Here is a 22,121-nt window from a genome sequence, read left to right as displayed (position 1 = left end):
CAGGAATATACTTTCATTTGTAAATTTTTAGAATATGTCTCTAAAATATAAGAGCTTTTTAAGGCTGGGTATGGTGGCTCACCCCTGTAATCTTAGCACTTTGGGAGGCCTAGGCAGGAAGATTGCTTGAGGCCAGGAGTTCAGACCAGCCTGGGCAACATAGTGAGACCCCATCTCTACAGAAAAAAAAACATTAGCTGGGTATGGTGGCACATGCTTGTAGTTCCAGCTACTAGGGAGGCTGAGGTGGGAGGGTCCCTTGGGCCCAGGAGTTGAAGGCTGCAATGAGCTATGGTCATGACACTGTACTCTTCAGCCTGGGTACCAGACCAAGACCCCATCTCTTAAAAAAAGAGGTGGGGGCTTGTTAAAAAAACCCAACATAGTGAGATTACCATTATCTCACCTAAAAATATTTAAGTATTGATTTTAGTATTGAGAAATTTAACAAGAAAAAGAGCATTTTATTATGAGAATGGCATGTTATGATTTGTTTAAAAACTTCTGATATGTTTAAAATACACTATAATTATAAGCATAATTTTTCATTCTGTCATATCGTTCAGTTTTAGTAGCATAATTTAAAATAGTTCTAAAAACAAGCAATAAAAATTAGATTTTAATTAATTAGTTAATTTTTTTTTTTTAGATGGAGTCTCGCTCTGTTGCCCAGGCTGGAATGCAGTGGTACAATCTTGGCTCACTGCAACCTCCGCCTCCTGAGTTCAAGCGATTCTCCTGCCTCAGTCTCCCAAGTAGCTGGAATAACAGACACTTGCTACCACGCCAGGCTAATTTTTATATTTTTAGTAGAGACAGTGTTTCACCATGTTGGCCAGGCTGGTCTCAAACTCCTGACCTCAAGTGATTCACCCGCCTCGGCCTCCCAAAGTGTTGGGATTACAGGCATGAGCCACCATGCCCGGCAGATATTAATTTATTTTTAAATATCTAGTTCTAGTTTATATATATAACCGGTATATCATGTTTTAAATTAGAATCTTTTATGTAAAAATACAGAAAATACAGAAAATTAGGTTTGATTTCTGATTTAAATATATATTTGTTTCTTTTAGGGTGTTGCAGTTAATAACACCTTTCTCCCATCACAAAATGATCTTAGAATATGCAGTTTAAATCTGCCTAGTGAAGAAAGTACTAGAGAAATCAATTACAGAGGTAATTGCAGTGGAAAATATTGTTTTGAAGCACCTACACTGGCAACATTAGATCCACCTCATACAGGTAAGACTGCTTTTTATTGATAAGGTTTATGCTTGATCAATAGTATTACAGTATTCTTTAAATGATGATTTAAGAATGAATATGTTATATTAGAAAATTGTTGATGTAATACTACTACATTGTTGGTAGTTCAGGTTTTTTGTTGTCATAATTTATCTTTAGTGATTGGATTAATAACTGTGTGATTAAAGTGTGCTTTATAGTAGATGTATGCTTAAGACTGTTTATTATAAACTTGGTCAAATGTGATCTTTTCCTCAAGAACCAAGATTGTGTTTAAAGATAGGATTTATACATTTTTTTCTAAAAAGCATGTTAATAGGACTAAAATTGGAGAGTTGAACTTGAAATTAGTTACTTGTTAATTCATTAGAGTCTGGAGTACTTCAAATCAGAGTTGAATTATTACGATACATACTTGCATGAAAACCAAGCATTTAACAAATGCTCCATCCCTCTATTGTTGAACTGAGTTAAAATAATGATTATGGTTCTTTTTGTATATGTAAGAGATCACTATTTGTTAGGTAACTAAAAAAAATAATTAAGATGGTTCATAGATGTTTATTTGGCCTTGTGAAAGCCATCATTAGACTGTATTTTTCCAAATTACATTTTATTCATGTTTTGGTTGAATGAACAGATTCAGCCAGCCGGCCCCATCTGTTGGGCTACAGAATAGTAACTGCCATCCTTATGATACCAGTGCAAATCAACAAAGTGCCCTAAGCACTTCACCATTTTGAAGGAAGTTCTTGGACTTCCTGATGATTAATGAATTTTACCTGTGAATGGGTTTGTATCTTGTTGGGACAGAAAGGAATTCTGTATTTACCTAACTGGCCATTATCTTGGTGCCATTTATGTGCTCTTCATAACTTTTCAAAAGCTGTGACTGGTGTCAGAACAAGGTGGAGAAAGACTTTTTGAGCTGATTCAGTATAGGAAGATCCCTAGGAACAGCTCTGGGCATGGCAGTTTAGCTGCTGCTCTATCTTACTGACTTGCTCTCCCTTCTTTCCTCCCTATTTTCCCCACTTCCTCCTTCCTTGCTTCCATCCTTGTTAGGTGACTATTCTGTTTTCCCAGATTTTCTTTTCTACTTTAAGCCCGAGGTAGAAAATGATCTATGTATGCCCAGTTCTTTTCTAATTTCTTCATCAGAAAATGACATTTAGACTCTGGAATATAATACCTTTTATGTTACTAATCTTGGGCTTTATTTGTATTCTACCATAGTTTCTCATTCTCTTCCCTGCTAAATTTGAGAAGGGAGTTAAGAGTTAAGATAAAATAAAGAGGGAGTTAACTTACTCAACTCCTAATCCCGTAATCCTTTCTCTGATTAGTACATTCAGTGGACTGGAGAACCTGTGCCAACCTCCTGATACCCTCCTGTTTCTTGTTCAGAAAGAGGTTAAATTGGGGAAAAGAGCTTTGTGAGAAATGTTTTGTTCTCTCTGGTGGATTGTTGGAGAGGGATGTAGCATATAGAAAAGCACAGAGATGAGAGACGTGTTTAGTATCCACTCACCCTTTCACATCTTTTTCATTCTTGATCTAATCCACCTTGAAATGAACTACAAATCTGTATGTCCCAGTTAAATAACATATGTCATTTTCCCCATTACCTTTTTATTTTGAAATATGCATACAAACTCTCGAGTTGAAAGAATGATGCAATTAACATCCTAAACTCACCAGTTACTAACGTTTTGCCTCATTTGTGTGCTTTCTCTCTTTTTCTCTATGTAGATGCACTCCCCTCAACCTTTTGAAAATAAGTTGCATATATCATGCCACTTTACCTCTAGCCACTTAAGCATGTATTTCTTGAAATAAATGTTTTCTCCTGCATAACCACACATTGTTATTATACCAAACAGGATTAATAGTAATTCATAATATTTAGTTCATTGTTAATGTCATTTTTGCTTAAGCTAGTTTCGGTTTGGTTTCTCTTTCAACTGAAAGAGCCCTGATAAGTACATTTTCACTTTCTTGAATTCACGGGACACTTTGAGTCTCTTCATAACACTACGTGTTTACAGATAATATTCTTTGTGTGAGAATGAAGATGTAGGTCTACCACTAATGACTTCCCCCAAAGCTTAGGGAATGTGATTTCTTTGGGGGTTGTGGTGGAATGGCCATAGGACCCACTTCTATCTTTTTTGATCCAAGCTCCACAGGTGTTTCTTTTCATGAACAATCCAGTTCAGTACTTTTGACCCTGGGCTTTCAAAAACCAAATTCTGGGAGAGGGGAAATGTAGTGGCTTCAATTGTGTCTCCTAAAGATATATGTTAAAGTCCTAAGCCTTGGTACCTATGAATGTGAACTTATTTGGAAATAGGGTCTTTGCAGATGTAATCAAGATAAAGTCATACTGGATTGAGATAGACCCTAAATTTAATGACTGGTGTCCTTATGAAGAAAGAGATAGAAACACAGAGGGAAAAAGACCATGTGATGGTGGAAGCAGAGATTGGAATAACCACCCATGATTGCTGGCAACCACCAGGGGCTAGAAAGAAGCAAAGAAAGATTCTCCCTTAGAACCTTCAGAGAGAGCATGGCCCTGCTGCCACCTTGATTTTGGACTTCTGGTTTCCAGACTGTGGGAGAATAAATTCTGTTGTTTAAAGCCACCCAGTTTGTTACAGGAGTCTCAGAAATAAATACAGGAAGCCCCAGATCTCTTGGATATTCAGAGCTATATAGTTTCTTTAGAAAAAGAGAAAGTTTTTTTATTCTTTCTGATTCTTTCTCATTCTGAAGAACTGTGAGAGGAGACTATGCCATCTTCTGTTATCTGTTTACCTGAATCTCCTTCACAAAACTGTGACATGCAAAGGCAGGAACGTTCTCTTGTTAAGGTTTTAAATCAAACCATATAGATTTAAAAATGTTTTGTGACTGAACGAAGAGATCCTGAGAAACTTACAGTTTTCTCTAGTTGAGTCTCTTGGCTGTCTTTGGCTTCAGAGTGCTTCAGGGAAGTCAAGTAGCCACAAAGAGGCTATTGGAACATTATAGTTTGCAGGCTCTGGTAATATTTGAGAGAATAATTTCACAAGTGTTTTGGAACAAAAGTCATGCTGTAATGGATATGTGATGAATGGAAATAGGCCAGTGGAGGAAGTGAATGCGAGTAAGTATGTAAATAAAGTTTGTAAGTAAATAAATAAATTCGGTAGTGAAGGAAGTAGTATCTCGAGGAATGGTAGGGGGCTAGAGAGTTTTGTTGTGTTTTTGTTTTAAGGTAGTATGTTGTAGGCTGAGAGGAAAAAGGTAGTGAAGAGTGGAAGATTAAAGGTATAACAGGGGAGTGATAAAAATCTTTCCCCAGTGGAGAAGTTAGCTAAATGTTTCTTAAGTGGGTCTTAGGTCCTTGGAGATGGTTGGGCATATTCTCAAGGGTTTATAAATTCTCAGATAAGTTAGACTTTTGTGTTTTCTTTTAAATGATATGAATAAAAGTGTATACGCTCGTGCTAGATCTTTTGGATAGCTGCCTTATAATTGAGTGCCATTACAAGATTTTATGCCTGCAGATGAGAACAAGTAGACAACTGTATAAGTGGTATACTCTTGCCAAATGAAGGTTTCCCATATTCAAATAGAGATGGTGAATGAATTAAGCCATCTCATCCCCTATTGGATAAAAGGCTTGTTAAACACAAAAGATGTGTGTTAAATCTGTTGGTATCATATTTATATTGTAATTAGCAGTTTAATCTTAGCAAAATATTACTATCATGAAACTAATATATTTTAAAATATTTTATTGGTTTTATTTGTATTCATAAATGTTTGTTTTTTAATTGTGATAAAATATACATAACATACAATTCACCATTTTAATCATTTTAAAGTATACAATTAAGTGGCATTTAGCATATTTACAATGTTGTACAACTGTCACTTCTATCTAGTTCCAGAGCATTTTTCTCTAAAAAGAAACCCCAGATCAATTAAATAGTCACTCTCTTTCTCTCCTCTCTTTCTAGCCCCTGGCAACCACTAATTTGCTTTCTGTCTCTATGGATTTACCTATTCTGGATATGCGATGTAATGAGAATCATGCAATATGTAATCCCTTGTGACTTTTTTTTTTTTAAAAGGTAATGCATGCACATGGTAAAAAACTCAGAAGACGTTAAGAGTATAGTAAAAAGTTGGCCGGGCATGGTGGCTCACGTCTGTAATCCCAGCACTTTGGGAGGCTGAGGCGGGTGGATGACCTGAGGTCAGGAGTTCAAGGCCAGCCTGGCCAACATGGTGAAGCCCTGTCTCTACTAAAAATACAAAATTAGCTGGGTGTGGTGGTGCACACCTGTAATCCCAGCTGCTTGGGAGGCTGAGGCCAGAGAATTGCTTGAACCCGGGAGGCGGAGGTTGCAGTGAGCCGAGATTGTGCCATTGCACTCCAGCCTGGACAAAAGAGAGCAAAACTCCATCTCAAACAAACAAACAAACAAAAAGAGAATATAGTAAAAAGTCTCCCTTCCCTGTTACATAGCTGTCTACTTCCCTTCCCCAGAGGTAACCAGTTACTAGTTTTTTGTATGTCTTTTTTGAAGTATTCTAGAAACATATTTGTATACATATATATTTTTTTCTCCATCTAAATAATTGTTCACTAGCTTCCTTGTTCTATACATTGCATTTTTACTGCAACAGTATATCACTGAAATCTTTTTGTCAATGCATTTAGAACTACCTTATTTATTTATTTATTTTTTTGAGACGGAGTCTTGCTCTGTCACCCAGGCCGGAGTGCAGTGGCGTGATCTCGGCTCACTGCAACCTCTGCCTCTGGGTTCAAGTGATTCTTCTGCCTCAGCCTCCTGAGTAGCTGGGATTACGGCACCTGCCATCACACCCAGCTAATTTTTTTGTATTTTTAGTAGAGACAGGGATTCACCATGTTGGCCAGGCTGGTTTTGAACTCCTGACCTCAAGTGATCCGCCCACCTCAGCCTCCCAAAATGCTAGGATTACAGACATGAGCCGCTGTGCCCGGCCAGAACTATCTTATTTTTAAAACTAATTCCACTGTGTGGATGTGCCAAATGTACTTAACCAATGTCTTAATAATGGATATTTAGTTTGTTTGGGATCTTTTGTTATTACAAATAGAGCTACAATAAATATCTATATAATATATACATATAGGAGACTATATTCATAAATACCTTGGAGTAGGATACTCGTCACAAGGTATGTGCCTTTAGCATTTTGATGGATAATGATAAATTGCCTTCTACAGAGGTTAGTACAGGTTTATACTCTCATCAGCAATGCATGAGGAATGCATTTATCATATATTGTGATGCTCAATCTATATGTAAGTATATATTTACATTTTTGATATTTGACAATCTAAGTTAAACAGTGTTATTTTGTTGTGCTTTCAATTTAAACTTTTTGATGTTAAAGATTATTTAAAAATTACAGAAAAAATTCAGGATAGTAGGCTGGGTGTGGTGGCTCAGGCCTGTAATCCCAGCACTTTGGGAGGCCGAGATGGGTGGATCACGAGGTCAGGAGATCGAGACCATCCTGGCTAACACGGTGAAACCCCATATCTACTAAAAATGCAAAAAATTAGCTGGGCGTGTTGGTGGGTGCCTGTATTCCCAGCTACTCTGAAGGCTGAGGCAGGATAATGATGTGAACCCAGCAGTGGAGCTTACAGTGAGCCGAGATAGCACCATTGCACTCCAGCCTGGGCGACAGAGCGAGACTCTATCTCAAAAAAAGAAAAAAGAAAAAATTAAGGATAGTATAAAAAACTTCCACAAATTTAACATTTTTGTGTGTATTGTATGTATATGTGTAATGTTTCAGTACTAGTTGAGAATAAGATACTGACATGGTGCTCCATCACCTGAAATTCTTCAGTATGTATTTCCTAAACAAGGACAGGCTGCTATATGATAAAGTACAGAAGTACAACAGTCAAAATCATGATATTAACACTGATACAATGCTATGGTCTGAATGTTTCTGTTTCTCCAAAATTCATATGTAGAAACCTAAGCACTAATGTGATGGTATTAATATTAGGAGGTGAGGGCTTTGGGAGGTGACTGGGCCAGGAGGGTGAAGCCCTCATGAATGAGATTAATTCCTCTGTGAAACAGGCCCCAGAGAGTTGCCATTCCTCTTTAACCATGTGAGGACACAGGAGACAGTGCCATCTATGAACCAGAAAGGAGGCCCTTACCAAACACTGAATCTGCCAGTTTCTTAATCTTGGACTTCCCAGCCTTTAGATCTGTGGGAAATACATTTCTATTGTTTATAAGCTACCCAGTTTATGGTATTTTGTTATAGCGGCCTGAATGGACTAAGACAACGTCCTTTATGGCAGAAACAAATTTAAGAATGAATAAAGTTTTTTTTTTTTCCTGCTAGACCAGGATATGTGTTGTATTTAGTCATCATGTCTTTTAGTTGCCTTCAATCTGGAACATTTTCTTAGTCTTTGCTTCTATTTTGTGACTTTTTAACTTAAGGAGTACAGGCCAATCATTTGTTGAATGCTTATCAGTTTGGGTTTGTTTGATATTTCCTTATAATTAGATTTAGTTTACACATTTTTGGCAGAAATATCACAGAAATAGTTCTTAGTATATCAATCAGAAGGCACATGATGTCAATTTATCCCATTACTGGTGATAATAAGTTTGATTATTTGGATACATTGGTGTCAGCAGGGTTTCTTCACCATAAAATTATTTTTACCTTTGAAATTAGTAAGTATCTATGGAGAGTTACTTTGAAATTTATTACTATAATTGTTGCCAAATGTTAGTTTTCTCATTCCATCTATATTTATTAGTTGGCATTCTGTTGCAAGGAAGAGCTTTCCCTTCTCCCCCATTTATTTGTTAATTAATTTTTATGGATTCATAAATGTCTGTTTTATTCAGTGGGTTATAATCTGTTATCATTTATTATGATGCTCAGATTGTCTCAGATTTGGCCAATGGGAATCGTTTTACCAGGGTTCTTGTGTCCTTTTGACAATCCCCGTCAATTTTTGAGTGTTTTTGTGCTTCTGGCACAATAAGATCTTTCCTGACCCAGCTCTAGAAATCATTCAAGAGCCCTAGTTCTTTTTTGGCGGAGAAGTGTATTTAAAAACCAAGAACTGACCACTAGGTGTACTCATTGATACTGCAGTGTTATTGCTTTTAGCTCTTCTAGCAGTCAAAACTCGAAAATCTATATATGATTACATCTATATTTATCTATAAATATTAAAAACCCTCAGCTCATACCAATACCTCCAATTCTAATATAGTACCCCAGGGTTCATTTTAGTTTGCAGCCCTTTCTTTCATAGTGAAAAATTTGGTTATTGTTATCTTAAATATATTTACCTATTAATTTCTGTTTAACCAGTCTATCAAAAAGGGACCAAGTTTAATAGTAAATTTTTTTTTTTTGTTTTGAGACAGTCTCATTCTGGATTCAAGCAATTCTTGTTCCTCAGCCTCCCATGTAGCTGGGACTACAAGCGCCCACCACCACACTCAGCTAATTTTTGTATTTTTAGTAGAGATGGGGTTTTGCCATGTTGGCCAGGTTCGTCTCGAACTCCTGGCTTCAAGTGATTTCCCCACCTTGGCCTCCCAAGTTGTGGGATTACAGGCACGAGCCTGGCTGAGATTTTATATCCTTATTAAAAGTGCTTATTTGAATAGAAGTTAGTTATACTTTTTCTCACAGAAACTATAACATGATAAAACTTCTTTTGTTTATGTATGACTCTTTTAGCCCCATCATAAAAAGGGTTTTTGCATAATATTTGTGGATTGCTTAACTTTTCCTAGGGGCCTAAAATTCTTTGATATTCAAGTCAGTCTCTTTCCAAGTACCTATCATCTCAACCTTTTGCAAAATTTGCTGTTTCATTTTGTAGTTGATTGTCATGCAGTCTCAAAGAGACTTTGATATTATGGTTGAGGTTTAAGGGACATTTGAATGGAAACTGATTTTTAAAAATTTGTGACCAGTTGATTGGTGAATCTGTTTTCTTTTCTAGTGGCTCTTACTTCCTTATATAACAACCTAGACATAACTGCAAGGAATCAGATATTGAATATTCAGAGCCACTATATCTTTTTCCCCATAGAAAATTCTCCACAGACAATTGAGTTTTGAGGAGATCATCCTTTGTCCTTTAGGGCTCTTTTATGAAGATTTGGGTCAGGGAATAAATTAGGTTTTATGATTTTTGGGCATATGAGCATTGTTTCTGATCCACACAGTCTGCTGAAGAAGGGGAAACATGATAGGTGTATCCTTTCTCCTTTCAAAAATACACCATTGAAGATAATTCTCCCCTAACTAATTTGCCTTCTAGTTCTTGTCCTAGTTGTCAGGATTAAGAAGGGCTTTTGAGGAAACCTATACACTGGGACTGTTCTTTTGAATTCCTGCCTTGGATGGAAGTGAATAAAAAAGGTCCTAAAGGTACTAAAAGGTCCTAAAGGTACTAAAAAAAGGTCCTGGTCATTTGAATATTGACTCTCTCATATGCATCCTTCCAAATCATCCTGAAGGATGTTTGAAACTACTGAGGCGTTATCCAGGGCTATTTCTAGGAGGTTGGGTTATCAAATTCTCTCCAGAGTATAGAGCATTTCCTTTTTTTTTTTTTTTTTTTTTTTTTGGAGACAGAGTCTCACTCTGTCACCCAGGCTGGAGTGCAGTGATGCGATCTTGGCTCACTGCAACATCTACCTCCTGGGTTCAAGTGATTGTCCTGCCTCAGGCTCCTGAGTAGCCGGGATTACAGGTGCCCACCACCACACCTGACTAATTTTTGTATTTTTTTAGTGGAAACAGGGTTTCACCATGTTGGCCAGCTGGTCTTGAACTCCCAACTTCATGTGGTCCGCCCATCTCTGCCTCCCAAAGTGCTGGGATTACAGGCGTGAGCCACTGCACCTGGCTGCCAGAGTATAGAGCATTATTTTTTAGATGGGTCACTCAAGGGAAGAGGCAACAACCTGATGATATGGATATTGGGCAGTAGTTAATTAACATGGGTTCTAGAGGGTTGTCTGTGTGTGTGTGTGGTGGGGGGCGGGGGGAAGGGTGTGGTATAAGACCTAATATTAAAGCTCAATTTAAAACATTTTAAAAATAAATTTTATTGTGCATACCTGAGGTTTACAACATGATGTTATGGGAGATATATATGTGTGTATGTGTGTGTGTGTGCGTGCATGTGTGTATGTATATGCATGTGCACACATGTACATATATAGAGACAGTAAAATGGTAATATAGTGAAGCAAATTAACATATTATTCATCACATATACTGTTTTTTGTGTGTGACCAGAGCACCTAAAATCTACTTATTTAACAAAGTACCTAATACAATTTTATTAACTATAGCCTTCATGTTGTACATTAGATCCCTAGACTTGTTCATTGTACATATCCACTACTTGTATCCTCTGACACATATCTCCCGATTTCCTCTCCCTCCTCCCCCACGAACCCACCTCTCTGTTCTGGTAACCACTGTTTTATTTTTAATCTCTGTATGTTTGGCCTTTTTTTTTTTTTTTAAGTAACATTCCACATATAACGTGAGATGCAGTATTTTTCTTTCTGTGTCTGGCTTAATTCATTTAGCATAATGTCATCCACATCCTTCCATGTTGTGGCAAATGACAGAGTCTCCTTTTTTAAGGCTGAATGATATTCTATTTTGTATATGTGTGTGCGCTCCCATGATGCAGCGAACATGGGAGTGCAGATTTTTGAGATGGTGATTTCATCTCCTTTGGGTGTGTGCCAAGAAGAGGGATTGCTGGGTCATATGGTAGTTCTATTTTTAATTTCCTTAAGAACCTCCATAATGGCTGCACCAATCTTCATTCCCACTAACAGTGTACAGGGTTCCCTGTTCTCCACACCCTTGCCAACATTTGTTATCTCCTGTTTCTTTTTGGTGGGGGAGTGGGGCGGAGGAGACAGGATCTTGCTTGGTCACCCAGGGTGGAGTGCAGTGGTACAATCATAGCTCAATGGAAAGACAAAAAAAACCCAAAACTATAGAATAGTTGAAATAATAATGACATTCAGCCTCTACTTTTTGGAGAATGAACTGTCTTCCTATCTTGTCTTTCATTTGAATCCTCATTTGAAAACAAAATGTCAGAGAAGTGGTAATTTGAGCAAGGTAACATAGGCAAAGAAGAAAACAGAAGGGAAAGAAAAAAATAACCAAAAAGAATATATTTTTATATCAGCTAATATGCTTTCGGTTCAAGTATCAATAAAAATACTAGCTTATATAACTGAAGGTTTTTATTGGCATGTATAACTGGAAATTCCAGGCTTCAGGGCTGACTGGTCTAGCAGTTTAAAGGATATTGTCATGAGCCCAGTTTCTTTCTATTTATTCCATCTGTCATCTGCAGGATTGGTTGCATTCTTAGACTGGCTCCACTCATGTTAAATGATGGATCCCAGCAACTACTGTGGCCACACGCTTTTTCTCATCTATCTCATGACAGGCAGATGGTTCCTACTCAGAATCACTAAATAAGATTTCCTAACTTTGTGCTGTTACTTACCACTTTCTTGTGACCAGGGGTTTTTCTAATCCCAGTCTTAGTTTGCCATCATGAAGAGGAATCCTTACCAGTTTCTGAGAATCCTCAGTGTACGAAGCAGGCACATACTTTTCATCTCCTTCCTTAGAAGTGAGAGTTATTTCACCCAAATTTTCTGGCTGCAACACAATGAGTGAGTGGTGTAGTGAATATTGTGAGACGCCATCAGCAAACATAATGTTGACTATACTGATAAAATGATTAAGTGAAAGAATGGCTAAAATAAATAAGAGTAGCTTAGCAATGTTTGCAGTATACAAAATTCATCTAAAGGGCAGGGCAGCTTCTGAGGCAGAGAGGCTCCTTTAGCTCAACATATTTTTACACCAAGGACAAGACTTGGCCAAACAGAGATCCTTAGTAGACAGCTGGGAGCTATTTTGTGAAGATATATGTAAATTTAGATTATATAGAGTAGGTCTGTGATTCATGTAGCATGGGTGGAGTAAATTTTATAATTTGACTCCTTCGGTTTTGTGAGGGTTTTCAAGGTCCTTAAATCCTAGGTTTTGATTGTCTTGACTGCTTAACATCACAGAATATCACCACCAAAGCACAGTGATGAAGTGTGAGATATTTAAATGCTGTAACTGAGAATAACTCTTAGAGATTGGATTTACCCTAGTTTTTGCCCTATTTTTATGTGGCAGGTTTTTTTTTTTTTTTAAAGTCTTATCTTCCTCTCATGTTGCATTGTGATTATATCAAACATAATCTTATGTGCCCCTTCAGAGTCCCTTGGCACCATCTGCCTCGCAGAATTTTCTGCTGCCACTGGAGGCTAACCAGTTGCTTCATCTGAGGAATGAGGGCCCGATGCCTTGGTGGCCACCATCTGGCTAAGTTTATGAACCATACTCTGGGAGGGTCTGGCTCCTCCTGCCACTTCCAATCTTGGGTATAACGCCACACAACATCCTTGTAGGTAGCACCCTAAGCATCTGTGAAGGCCAGATGACACAAAATGAAGTGCAGTGTACTTCAGGGTGGACTTTGACCAGTGGGAAATAGGAGACAGGAGGGAACCTGCCAGATAAATTTCTTTTTCCACATGGACTACTCTGAGGTATGGTTTCTTTTTGTAGTCTATCAGGAGACATTCCACAAAGAGTACACCAAGTGGATGCATTTGTTAAGTGACCTACTATTTTTTTTATAGCTTGTTGTAAAATGGTAGCCAGCACTTTCCCTTGCTTTATTATATATTTTCTTGCCTCAGTTTACCTTCTCTTCACCTTTGATGCCCTGTGTATGCACCTCTCAAGTGAAACATCAGCATTTTAATCAGGCTCTGTTTGCCAGAGAACTGGGCCAAGACAAAGATTAATAAGGCATATAATTCTTATCTTGACTCTTTTGGACTACCTCCTAAAATATAGAAAAAATTTCTGTAATCACTGTACTTTTTGTGCCTTAAAAAGAGTTTGTGGAAAAAATCACCCCTACCCCACAATTATTCTTTACTATTATATCTAATTTATCTAAGTTTTATTTTAGAAATTCAACTTTGTTCAAACTTTGCACATTTTTAATGGCTAAAGAGTTTAAAATACACTACTTGCTATGTTTTCTTTTTAATGATAATTTTTGAACATTTTATTATACTTTAAAAAATCTTACATAAATGTTGAAAGAATTTTGTGTTGAACACCCATAAACCTACCATCTCAAGTCTACAATATGTGTTTTATTATATATTTATCCATCAATCTACATTAATTTTAAAAAAGAGTTCTAAAGTTTCAAATATGAGTACGTTTTCCTCAAAATAATTCATGCAATTCATTAAGATTAATGTACTTAAGCCTAAGTGTGGTGGTTCATGCCTGTGATCCCAGAGCTTTGGGAGGCTGAGGTGGGAGGATCGCTTGAGGCCAGGAGTTCAAGACCAGCCTGGGCAACATAGTGAGGCCCTGTCTCTTAAAAAAAAAAAAAATTAATGTACCTAAATACATTCTTTTCATAAAACTATCTAAAATACTGCAGATACAACTCAGCTGTTATTGTGGGTGCTGTGCTTCAAATAAATGGTGTTATTCAGTATTTATCTACTTACAACTTTGACACTCGTGAATAAAAAAATCAAGACACATTAAAGTGGTAAAAACAAATTTTATTCAGTAACCACTGGCAACAGGGGAAAGAGCTGAGCTCCGTGATTTGTGCAGTCATGACTGGGCCTTTTAAAGGGAGAATGAGGGAGTACGGAAGGGGAGCAACTGAGGGCTCAAGTAGCGTCAGGAAAGTGAAAATTACAAAGGGCTGGTGCTGTGGTTTGAATGTTTGTTTTTCCCCCACATTTATATGTTGAAATCCTAACCCCCAAGGTGGTGATATTAGGAGGTAGGGCCTTTTGGGAGGTAATTAGGTATGAGAGTGGAGCCCTCATGAATGCGATTAGTACCCTTTAAAATAGGCCCAAGAGATCTCATTTGTTCCTTCTACCATGTGACGACATACTGTGATGGCACCATCTAAGAACCAGGAAATGGGCCCTTACCAGACACCAAATCTGCTGGTGTTTTTATCTTGGACTTCCTAGCTTCCAGAACCACGAGAAATACACCTGTGTTGTTTATAAGCCACCCAGTTTATGATACTTTGTTATAGCAGCTCCAGGCTAAGATAGTTGGTCATTGTAAATGTGAGTGGGTCAGGTGTGCCTGCTAGCTGACAGTTATCAAAATTAGGATTCTGTCCTTCCACAGAGACTGGGACACAGAGATCCAAACCTTCCTGATGATTACATTTCAAAGGAGTGGCTTTCTGGTTCTTGAGAAAGACACTGCTGAGTTGTAGGAGATACATACACATCTCAAAGGGACAGAGGAAGAATTTACAATTGTAAACTCTTCTTAGTTAGTGCTCTAAGAAAGGAAGGTCAGGGGCCTATAGTCAGGTTTTGGCTAGAATAAACAGTAAGCTTCTTTTGATAGCCCTGAACTTCTCCAGACAGACTGGAGCTCAAAAGGAGGCTGGGTATTCCAGGGCTGAGTGGAGGTGGGCTAGGCTACTAGAAGCTTTGCTAGAGTTGGTCAGGGCTCTTAGAGCAAGAATTTGGATGGAGTTGTTTGCCAAGAATTATTTACAGTTCTCATTAGTTTGCCTTGGATGTTTTTTGTTTTCATTTTAGAACACGTAGATCCACCTTATTCTTTTTAATTGCTGCAAAGTATACCATGGTATGAATACATCATAGTTGTTTTTAGTTTTTTTTTTTTTTTTTACTATTAAAACCTCTGCAGTGAACATCCTTATGCATGTGGTCTTGTGAACATATGCATGTATTTCTCAGGAGTTGTCAGATCATAATGTGTTTGCATTACACTTTAATATGGTCTGCCAAATTGCCTTCCAAAATGACTGCCATCATTAGTGTATGAGAGAATTTATTTTCCCAACTTCTTCAACACATGTTACTAAACTTTTTAACTTTTGCCAATTGAATGAGGAAAACCTACTGTTATCTTTTGTGTCTCCCTGTTTACTTGTGAAGTTGAGTTCTTTATATGTTGGACATTTGTGTTTTATTCATTAAGTTATCTGTATTCTACAACCATTTTTCTATTGTATTTCATAAGCATAAAATTTAATATAAATTTTATATGATACAGGAGCCTTCATAAGTAAATGAAGACTCAAAAAATTGGTAAACTTGTATATTTTTTATTTTTACAGTTTATTTTTATTTATTGATACATAATTGTACATATTTTGGGGGTGCATGTGATATTTTCATATATGCATACAATGTGTAATGATCAAATCAGTGTGTTAACCAAAAATGTGACTCAATCAGAGGTTTATTAAGCCAAAGTTTAAGGATACACCTGGGAAAAACACAAGTCACAGGAGCATCTGTTACCTGTGCTTTCCAAAAGAGGGTTTCTGGAACTCAGTATTGAAGAATAAAGAGCAAGCAGAAGGGACAAAGGAAGGTAAGAGAGGCAGTGAGACAAACGGTTACATTTTTGTGAGGCTCTAATTAGTGCTCAGTAAATCTGTGTTTTACATAAGGTAAATATTTGAAAAGATGGAGTAGAGGAAAGAGTCAGTTATGCATCCATCTCGGGGTAGCCGAAGGAGTGATTTTTTTTTTTTGATAATTTCATTTTATTCCCTTGGGTTATTAATATTATTATTTTTCTTAAACTTTTATTTCAAGTTCAGGGGTACATATGCAGGATACGCAGGTTTGTTACATAGGTGGATGTGTGGTCTGGTGGTTTGCTGCACAGGTCATCCCATCACCTAGGTATTAAGCCAACATTCATTAGTTATTCTTCCTGATGCTCTCCTGACCATCCCTATAGGCCCCAGTGTGTGTTGTTCCCCACAATGTGTCCATGCGTTCTCATCATTCAGCTCCCACTTATAAGTGAGAACATGCGATATTTGGTCTTCTGTTCCTGTATTAGTTGGCTGAGGATAATGGCTTCCACCTCCATTCATGTCCCTGCAAAAGACATGATCGAAGGAGTGATTTTTTGTCTTGTCCCTGTTGTGTACCTAAGAAGGTAAGCTTGTAATTGACATTGTCAGCATGAGATTTAACAGAACTCAGTTTTGAGAGTTAAACTTAGGTTGCACACCCAAGGTTACAATTGGCATGTGCTGGTTTTATAGGGGATATGTATCCTGAAAGGTTTAGTGACTAGGAAGGGATTTTCTTGTGAGAAATTTGTGAGGGAGGTATATGTCCTTTTGCCATTGCGGGACCCTGACTTAACGGGTAATGCTATGACACAGGGTTGTGAAATTATAGCTCTGGGGGGAAAGAGGAGGAAGGAAAGGCAGTGTTGCATGACTGATTTTCTAGGTTTAACTTTCCTTTTGGTATAATGAGTTTGGGGTCCTAAGATTTTATTTTCTTTTACAAGAGTAATTAGGACAGCCATCACCTCAAACATTTTTTATGTTGGGAACATCCCAATTCTTCTGTTTTGAACTATACAATAAATTGTTGTTGACTATAGTCACCGTATTATATTATTGAACACTAGATCTTATTCTTTCTATTTAGCTGTACTTTTTTTTTTTTTTTTTGAGACAGAGTCTCGCTCTGTCACCCAGGCTGGAGTGCGGTGGCGCGATCTCGGCTCACTGCAAGCTCCGCCTCCCGCCATTCTCCTGCCTCAGCCTCCCGAGTAGCTGGGACTACAGGCGCCTGCCACCACGCCTGGCTAATGTTTTGTATTTTTAGTAGTAGAGACGGGGTTTCACCATGTTAGCCAGGATGGTCTTGATCTCCTGACCTTGTGATCCGCCCACCTTGGCCTCCCAAAGTGCTGGGATTACAGGCGTGAGCCACCGTGCCCGGCTTTTAACTGTACTTTTGTACCCATTAACCAACCTCTCTTAATCCCCACCTCTCCTTCCCAGCCTCTGGCGACCACTAATCAAGTCTCTACTTCCATGAGATTCACCCTTTTAGCTCCTACATGCGAGAGAGAACATACGGTATTTGTCTTTCCGTGCTTGGGTTATTTCACTTAACATAATGACTTCCAGTTCCATCCATGTTGTTGCAAATGACAGGATTTCATTTTTTATAACCAAATAATATTCCATTGTGTATATGCAGTTCATTTTCTTTATTCATCTGTTGATGGACACTTAGGTTGATTTTTTTGCCTTTGTTTATTGACTGTTTCGTAAACATTTTGTTTCACAAAAATCTCCAACTGAAGTTAATAATATGTGATATTGTGGAATATATGTTTGGCCTTTGACCCCGTTTCCCTGGTATACAACTCCTAAAATCCTTACGACCTCCAAAGTAATGTCTGTTTGTGTGCTAGTGATTGATTGATGGCTGACAGCCCCTAGGTAGTTTCAGGATGTGAGTTGGTTACGTGAAAGACCAAGGCACCATTAGAGAGTTGGAACGTTCAGCCTCACCCCTATCTCTGGGGAGAGGAGAGAGGCTGAGGATTAAATTGATTACCAGTGGCCAGTGATTTAATCAGTCATGCCTATGTAATGAAGCTTTCATAAAAAGCCCAAAGCCCTGTGTTGTAGAGCTTCGAGTTAGCTGAACAAGTGGAGGTTTCTGGGGGTTGTGCCTGGGGTGGGCATGGAAACTTTGTGTCCCTTCCACCATAACTTGCCCTATGCATCTCTTACATCTGGCTGTTCATTTGTATCCTTTGTAATATCCTTTATAATAAACTGGTAAGCGTGTTTCTGGAGTTCTATGACCACTCTAGCAAACTAATAGAACCTAGAGGGGATTGTGGGAACCCCAGCTTGAAGCTTTTTGGTTAGATGTTCTGGAGGCCCAGACTTGTGACTAGTTGTGTAGCAGGACGAGCCACAGACAAAACCTCTCAGACACCGAGTTGTAGAAGGAAGGGCTTTATTCAGCTGGGAGCATCGGCAAGCTACTGTCTTAAAATCTGAGCTCCCTGAGTGCACAATTTCTGTTCCTTTTAAGGGCTCACAACACTAAAGATTTCACATGAAAGGGTCGTGATTGATTTGAGCAAGCAGGGGGTACGTGACAGGGGCTGCATGCACCGGTGGTCAGAGTGAAACAGAACAGAGCAGGGAGTTTCACAGTGTTCTTCCATACAATGCCTGGAATCTATGGGTAACATCGGGTTCTAAGTCATGAGTTAATTTTTAACTACTAGGTTTAGGCCAGGCAGGCCCAGGCCTGGTTTTGGACCTGGCGCCGGGCTGCCTGTCTTTGATTTCACTTCTTCGTTTTTTTCTTAAAACAGGTACTGAGTATAAAACAATATAAAACAATATGAGAGGGTCTCTCTCTTCCCTCAGGTGGGGCCATGGGGTTTGTGGTACTGAGCTCTTAACCTTTGAGATCTAACACTATCTCCTGATAGTGTTGGAAAGTTGAATTAGAGGATACCCGGCTCCTCTCCACTGCAGAACTTAACTTCTTGCTTGGTGTGTGGGGAGAAACTCCCACACATTTGGTCACACAAGTCTTCGTGTTGATTGTTGTGGTGTGAGAGCAGAGGAAAAACAGTTTGAGTTTTTCACTCTCAGACAGCACAGTGATTCTTCATAAAACTCTGTGACTACACCAACGAGCATTGGCAAAGAACAAAAAATTATTCAATGTCTTTTACCAGTTCCATAAACTGGCAGTGATTCATAGCATTTACACATATATTCGTAATGTTCTTAACAACTATATCCATGATACCTTTTCATAGTCTGCTTTAGAAAGTCCTGCATAGTATTTTCCACTTAATTCTGCATCAGTAGTATAGCTTCTTTTAATTTAAAAACTTGTCCATTCTATTTTTAAACTAGAAAGATAATTTTATTGTAATATAATCAAACAGTAATAAATATTTCAGATTAATCATCAATTACAATTTACATAGGTTATCACTAATTTGTGCTGTCTGCATTGAGGACTAAGCTCTGATTTTTTTTTTTTTTAATCTTGCCCAAATTCCTATCTAAGGGGTCTGGGGAATCATGCTCTATAAACCATACATTCTCATCAGATGGTTTTATTTAACCCTGTATATCATGACTTACTTTCCAATCTGACTCTGGCATAACATGGAAGAAAATAAAAATATTTTACCCCAAAACATGTTTCTCTGCCATATCTTGAAATGGTCGTGCAAAGCCATCCCTTGTGGGAAAAATCCACATTCTATAGACAATCCACTTTCCCCTTGTTTTCCTTCCTTCCTTTCTAGATCCAGGAGATAATCAACTAAGAGCCAGGCACTCTTTTAGGTCTGATAATAAACAATATACAACCTGTTCTCTCTGAAGTCTGCTATCTGAGAGCTTCCTCTGCACAATAAAACTTGGTGCCTACAATCCTTTATCTTTACCTGAACATACATTTCCTTTCTACTGATCCCAGGTCTTCAGATAAACTCAACTAATTGTAAACCAGAAAACGTTTATAGCCTGGAACTCCGCCCCCCCGCCCCCGCCCCCGCGCCGCCACCCCGCCCCCGCCTTGAGTTGTCCCGCTTTTCTGAACTAAACCAATGTATTTCTTAAATGTATTTGGTTGATGTCTCATGCCTCCCTAAAATATATAAAAGTAAGCCATACGCCACCCACCTTGGCACATGTTCTCAGGGCCACCTGAGGGCTGTGTCTTTGGCCATGGTCACTCATATTTGGCTCAGAATCAATCTCTAAAAATATTTTATACAGAGTTTGACTCTTTTCGTTAACAGCGTGATATATTCAAACACACTATGATCTGCGTCTTTCATTTTAATGCTGCCTGGAGTAGACCATGATATGGATGTATTGTATGCTTTTAACTCCAACTGATGTGCTTTTAGATTGCTTCCACTGTATGCAACTACAAAGAATGCTTCGTTGCTCCCGTGTGCATTTTATTTTTCTAAGGTAGATTCTGAGACATAAAATTACCACAATTTTAGAAGATTTCCTACTCATGTAAAATATTAGTAGATACTTCCAGATCACCATCCAAAATGTCATTTTACACTCCCTTCAACGGTACAGAAGAGTACTCTTTCCCTTCTGTCCTTTTCCACTCTTGGAGTTTTCTATTTTTTCTTTTTTTGAGGCAGGGTCTCGCTCTGTCACCGAGGCTGGAGTGCAGTGGCATGATCATGGCTTAGTGCAGCCTCAACCTCTTGAGCTCAAGTGATCCTTCCACCTCAGGTACCCGAATAGCTGGAACTACAGGCATATGCCACCACACCTGGCTAATTTTTGTATTTTTTGTAGACATGGGGTTTCTCCATGTTGCCCGGTCTGGTCTTGAACTCCTGTGCTCAAGTAATCCTTGGCCTCTCAAAACTGTGGGATTACAGGCCCATGTGCCACTGAGCCTGGCCTCACTCTTGGCGTTTTAAGTCTTAAAAAATGTTGCTAATCTATGAATGAAAATCATTTTTAGTATACATTTCCCTGATAACTAGTGAGATTGAACATTTTTTCATATTTTAGTAGTATTTTATTCTTAACATAATACCTGTATTTCTTCTGAAAATAACAAAATAATTATCTAAAGTATATACCCTGTGTTCTGTAATACCTGTATTTCTTCTGAAAATAACAAAATAATTATCTAAATAAAGTATATACCCTATGTTCTTTCTTTGGTTCTCTTTTAATGTTCTAAAAGCTCGGAAAATGCTAGAATGATTTTGAGTACCTGTGGTCCAGTCGTTGTTGGGGCAGGTCGATTTTCTTTTTGCATCTCTATGGACAAGAATAATTTGCATTACCGATTTCTACAATTTACAGAGCTGTGAAACTGCTCAAAGACAATGAAAGGGTAGAACTATTATGGAATCAAATTACTCAGTAGGGTATACCAGACAACATCTAGCGTTCCATAGAACATCCAGCAATCTTTCACTGTTTTCTGAAAGATAATACACTTAAAGCTTTTAACACATTGGCTCACAGTGAGAGCTCAGTAAATGTAATTTGCTTCTCCATTGTTAAAAGAATGAAAAACAAGATAATTGAGAATTTATAGCATTTCTGTGGAACTACAGTTCCCTGGATAGGTGCTGTATCTAGATTCATTTTTGATTTCATTGGGTCTTGCACAGTGCCTGGGAGCATTTATATACGTGGTCAGTAATTAAAAACAATTTATTTTTCCTACCTCTTAATAACTATCACAGTTGTTCAGTAATAGTTTTATTGGATAGAACTATGTTCAAGTATGTTCTAATTTATTCCCCTATCTGGAAAAATATGTATATTGTGAGAAAATAGGTTTGTCTTGCTTACATTATTATGTATCATATATTTTCATACTGGGGTTAACTACATTCTAAGCACCGAAACTGGTGGCCTTGAAAATGGCTAGACTAGCTGTTTCCTTTCATAGTCCAAACTGTGTGAATATAGCTAAGTAAAAAATCTGGCTCTATTATAATAGCAAATGCGATTTCGTATGTGGAGTCTTAAGGCGTGATTATACTGTTTCTCACCATGAACAGTGATTTTTTACACATGATAAGGCAGGCTAGCAAATTCACATACATTACGGCTAGAATAATCCATTGCTTTAAAAACATGATTTTTACCTGCTTTTTAGATTGAGTGTTCTATAAAAATTTTTTCTTAACTGAAAAAATATGCAGAGGCTAATGTAGACTGTAAAATGGAGGAGAAGCTTAGCTTTACTGTGGAGTCTGGGTCTGGGTGTAACCTAACTAGCTAGAGGATATGCAATTCCTGATTGACAGCAGATCCAGCATTATGCAGATTTTGTAAGGGAGAA

At 38.0% G+C, this 22,121-nt stretch overlaps 1 protein-coding gene across 3 annotated transcripts in view; it reads left to right on the top strand.

The window, feature by feature from the left end:
* Positions 1–22,121, top strand: part of RAD54B (RAD54 homolog B) — a 103,355-nt gene that overhangs the window by 15,903 nt on the left and 65,331 nt on the right. For all 3 annotated transcript variants that reach the window (XM_019032956.3, XM_063709374.1, XM_019032957.3), the window contains exon 3: positions 1,077–1,245. In XM_019032956.3, coding sequence (XP_018888501.3) covers positions 1,077–1,245 — 169 coding nt within the window. The remainder of the gene's footprint in view (positions 1–1,076; positions 1,246–22,121) is intronic.

The sequence above is a fragment of the Gorilla gorilla genome, chromosome 7 (assembly GCF_029281585.2).
Source record: "Gorilla gorilla gorilla isolate KB3781 chromosome 7, NHGRI_mGorGor1-v2.1_pri, whole genome shotgun sequence".
Taxonomy (NCBI): Eukaryota; Metazoa; Chordata; class Mammalia; order Primates; family Hominidae; genus Gorilla; species Gorilla gorilla.
This window is presented reverse-complemented; position numbering and strand designations above follow the sequence as displayed.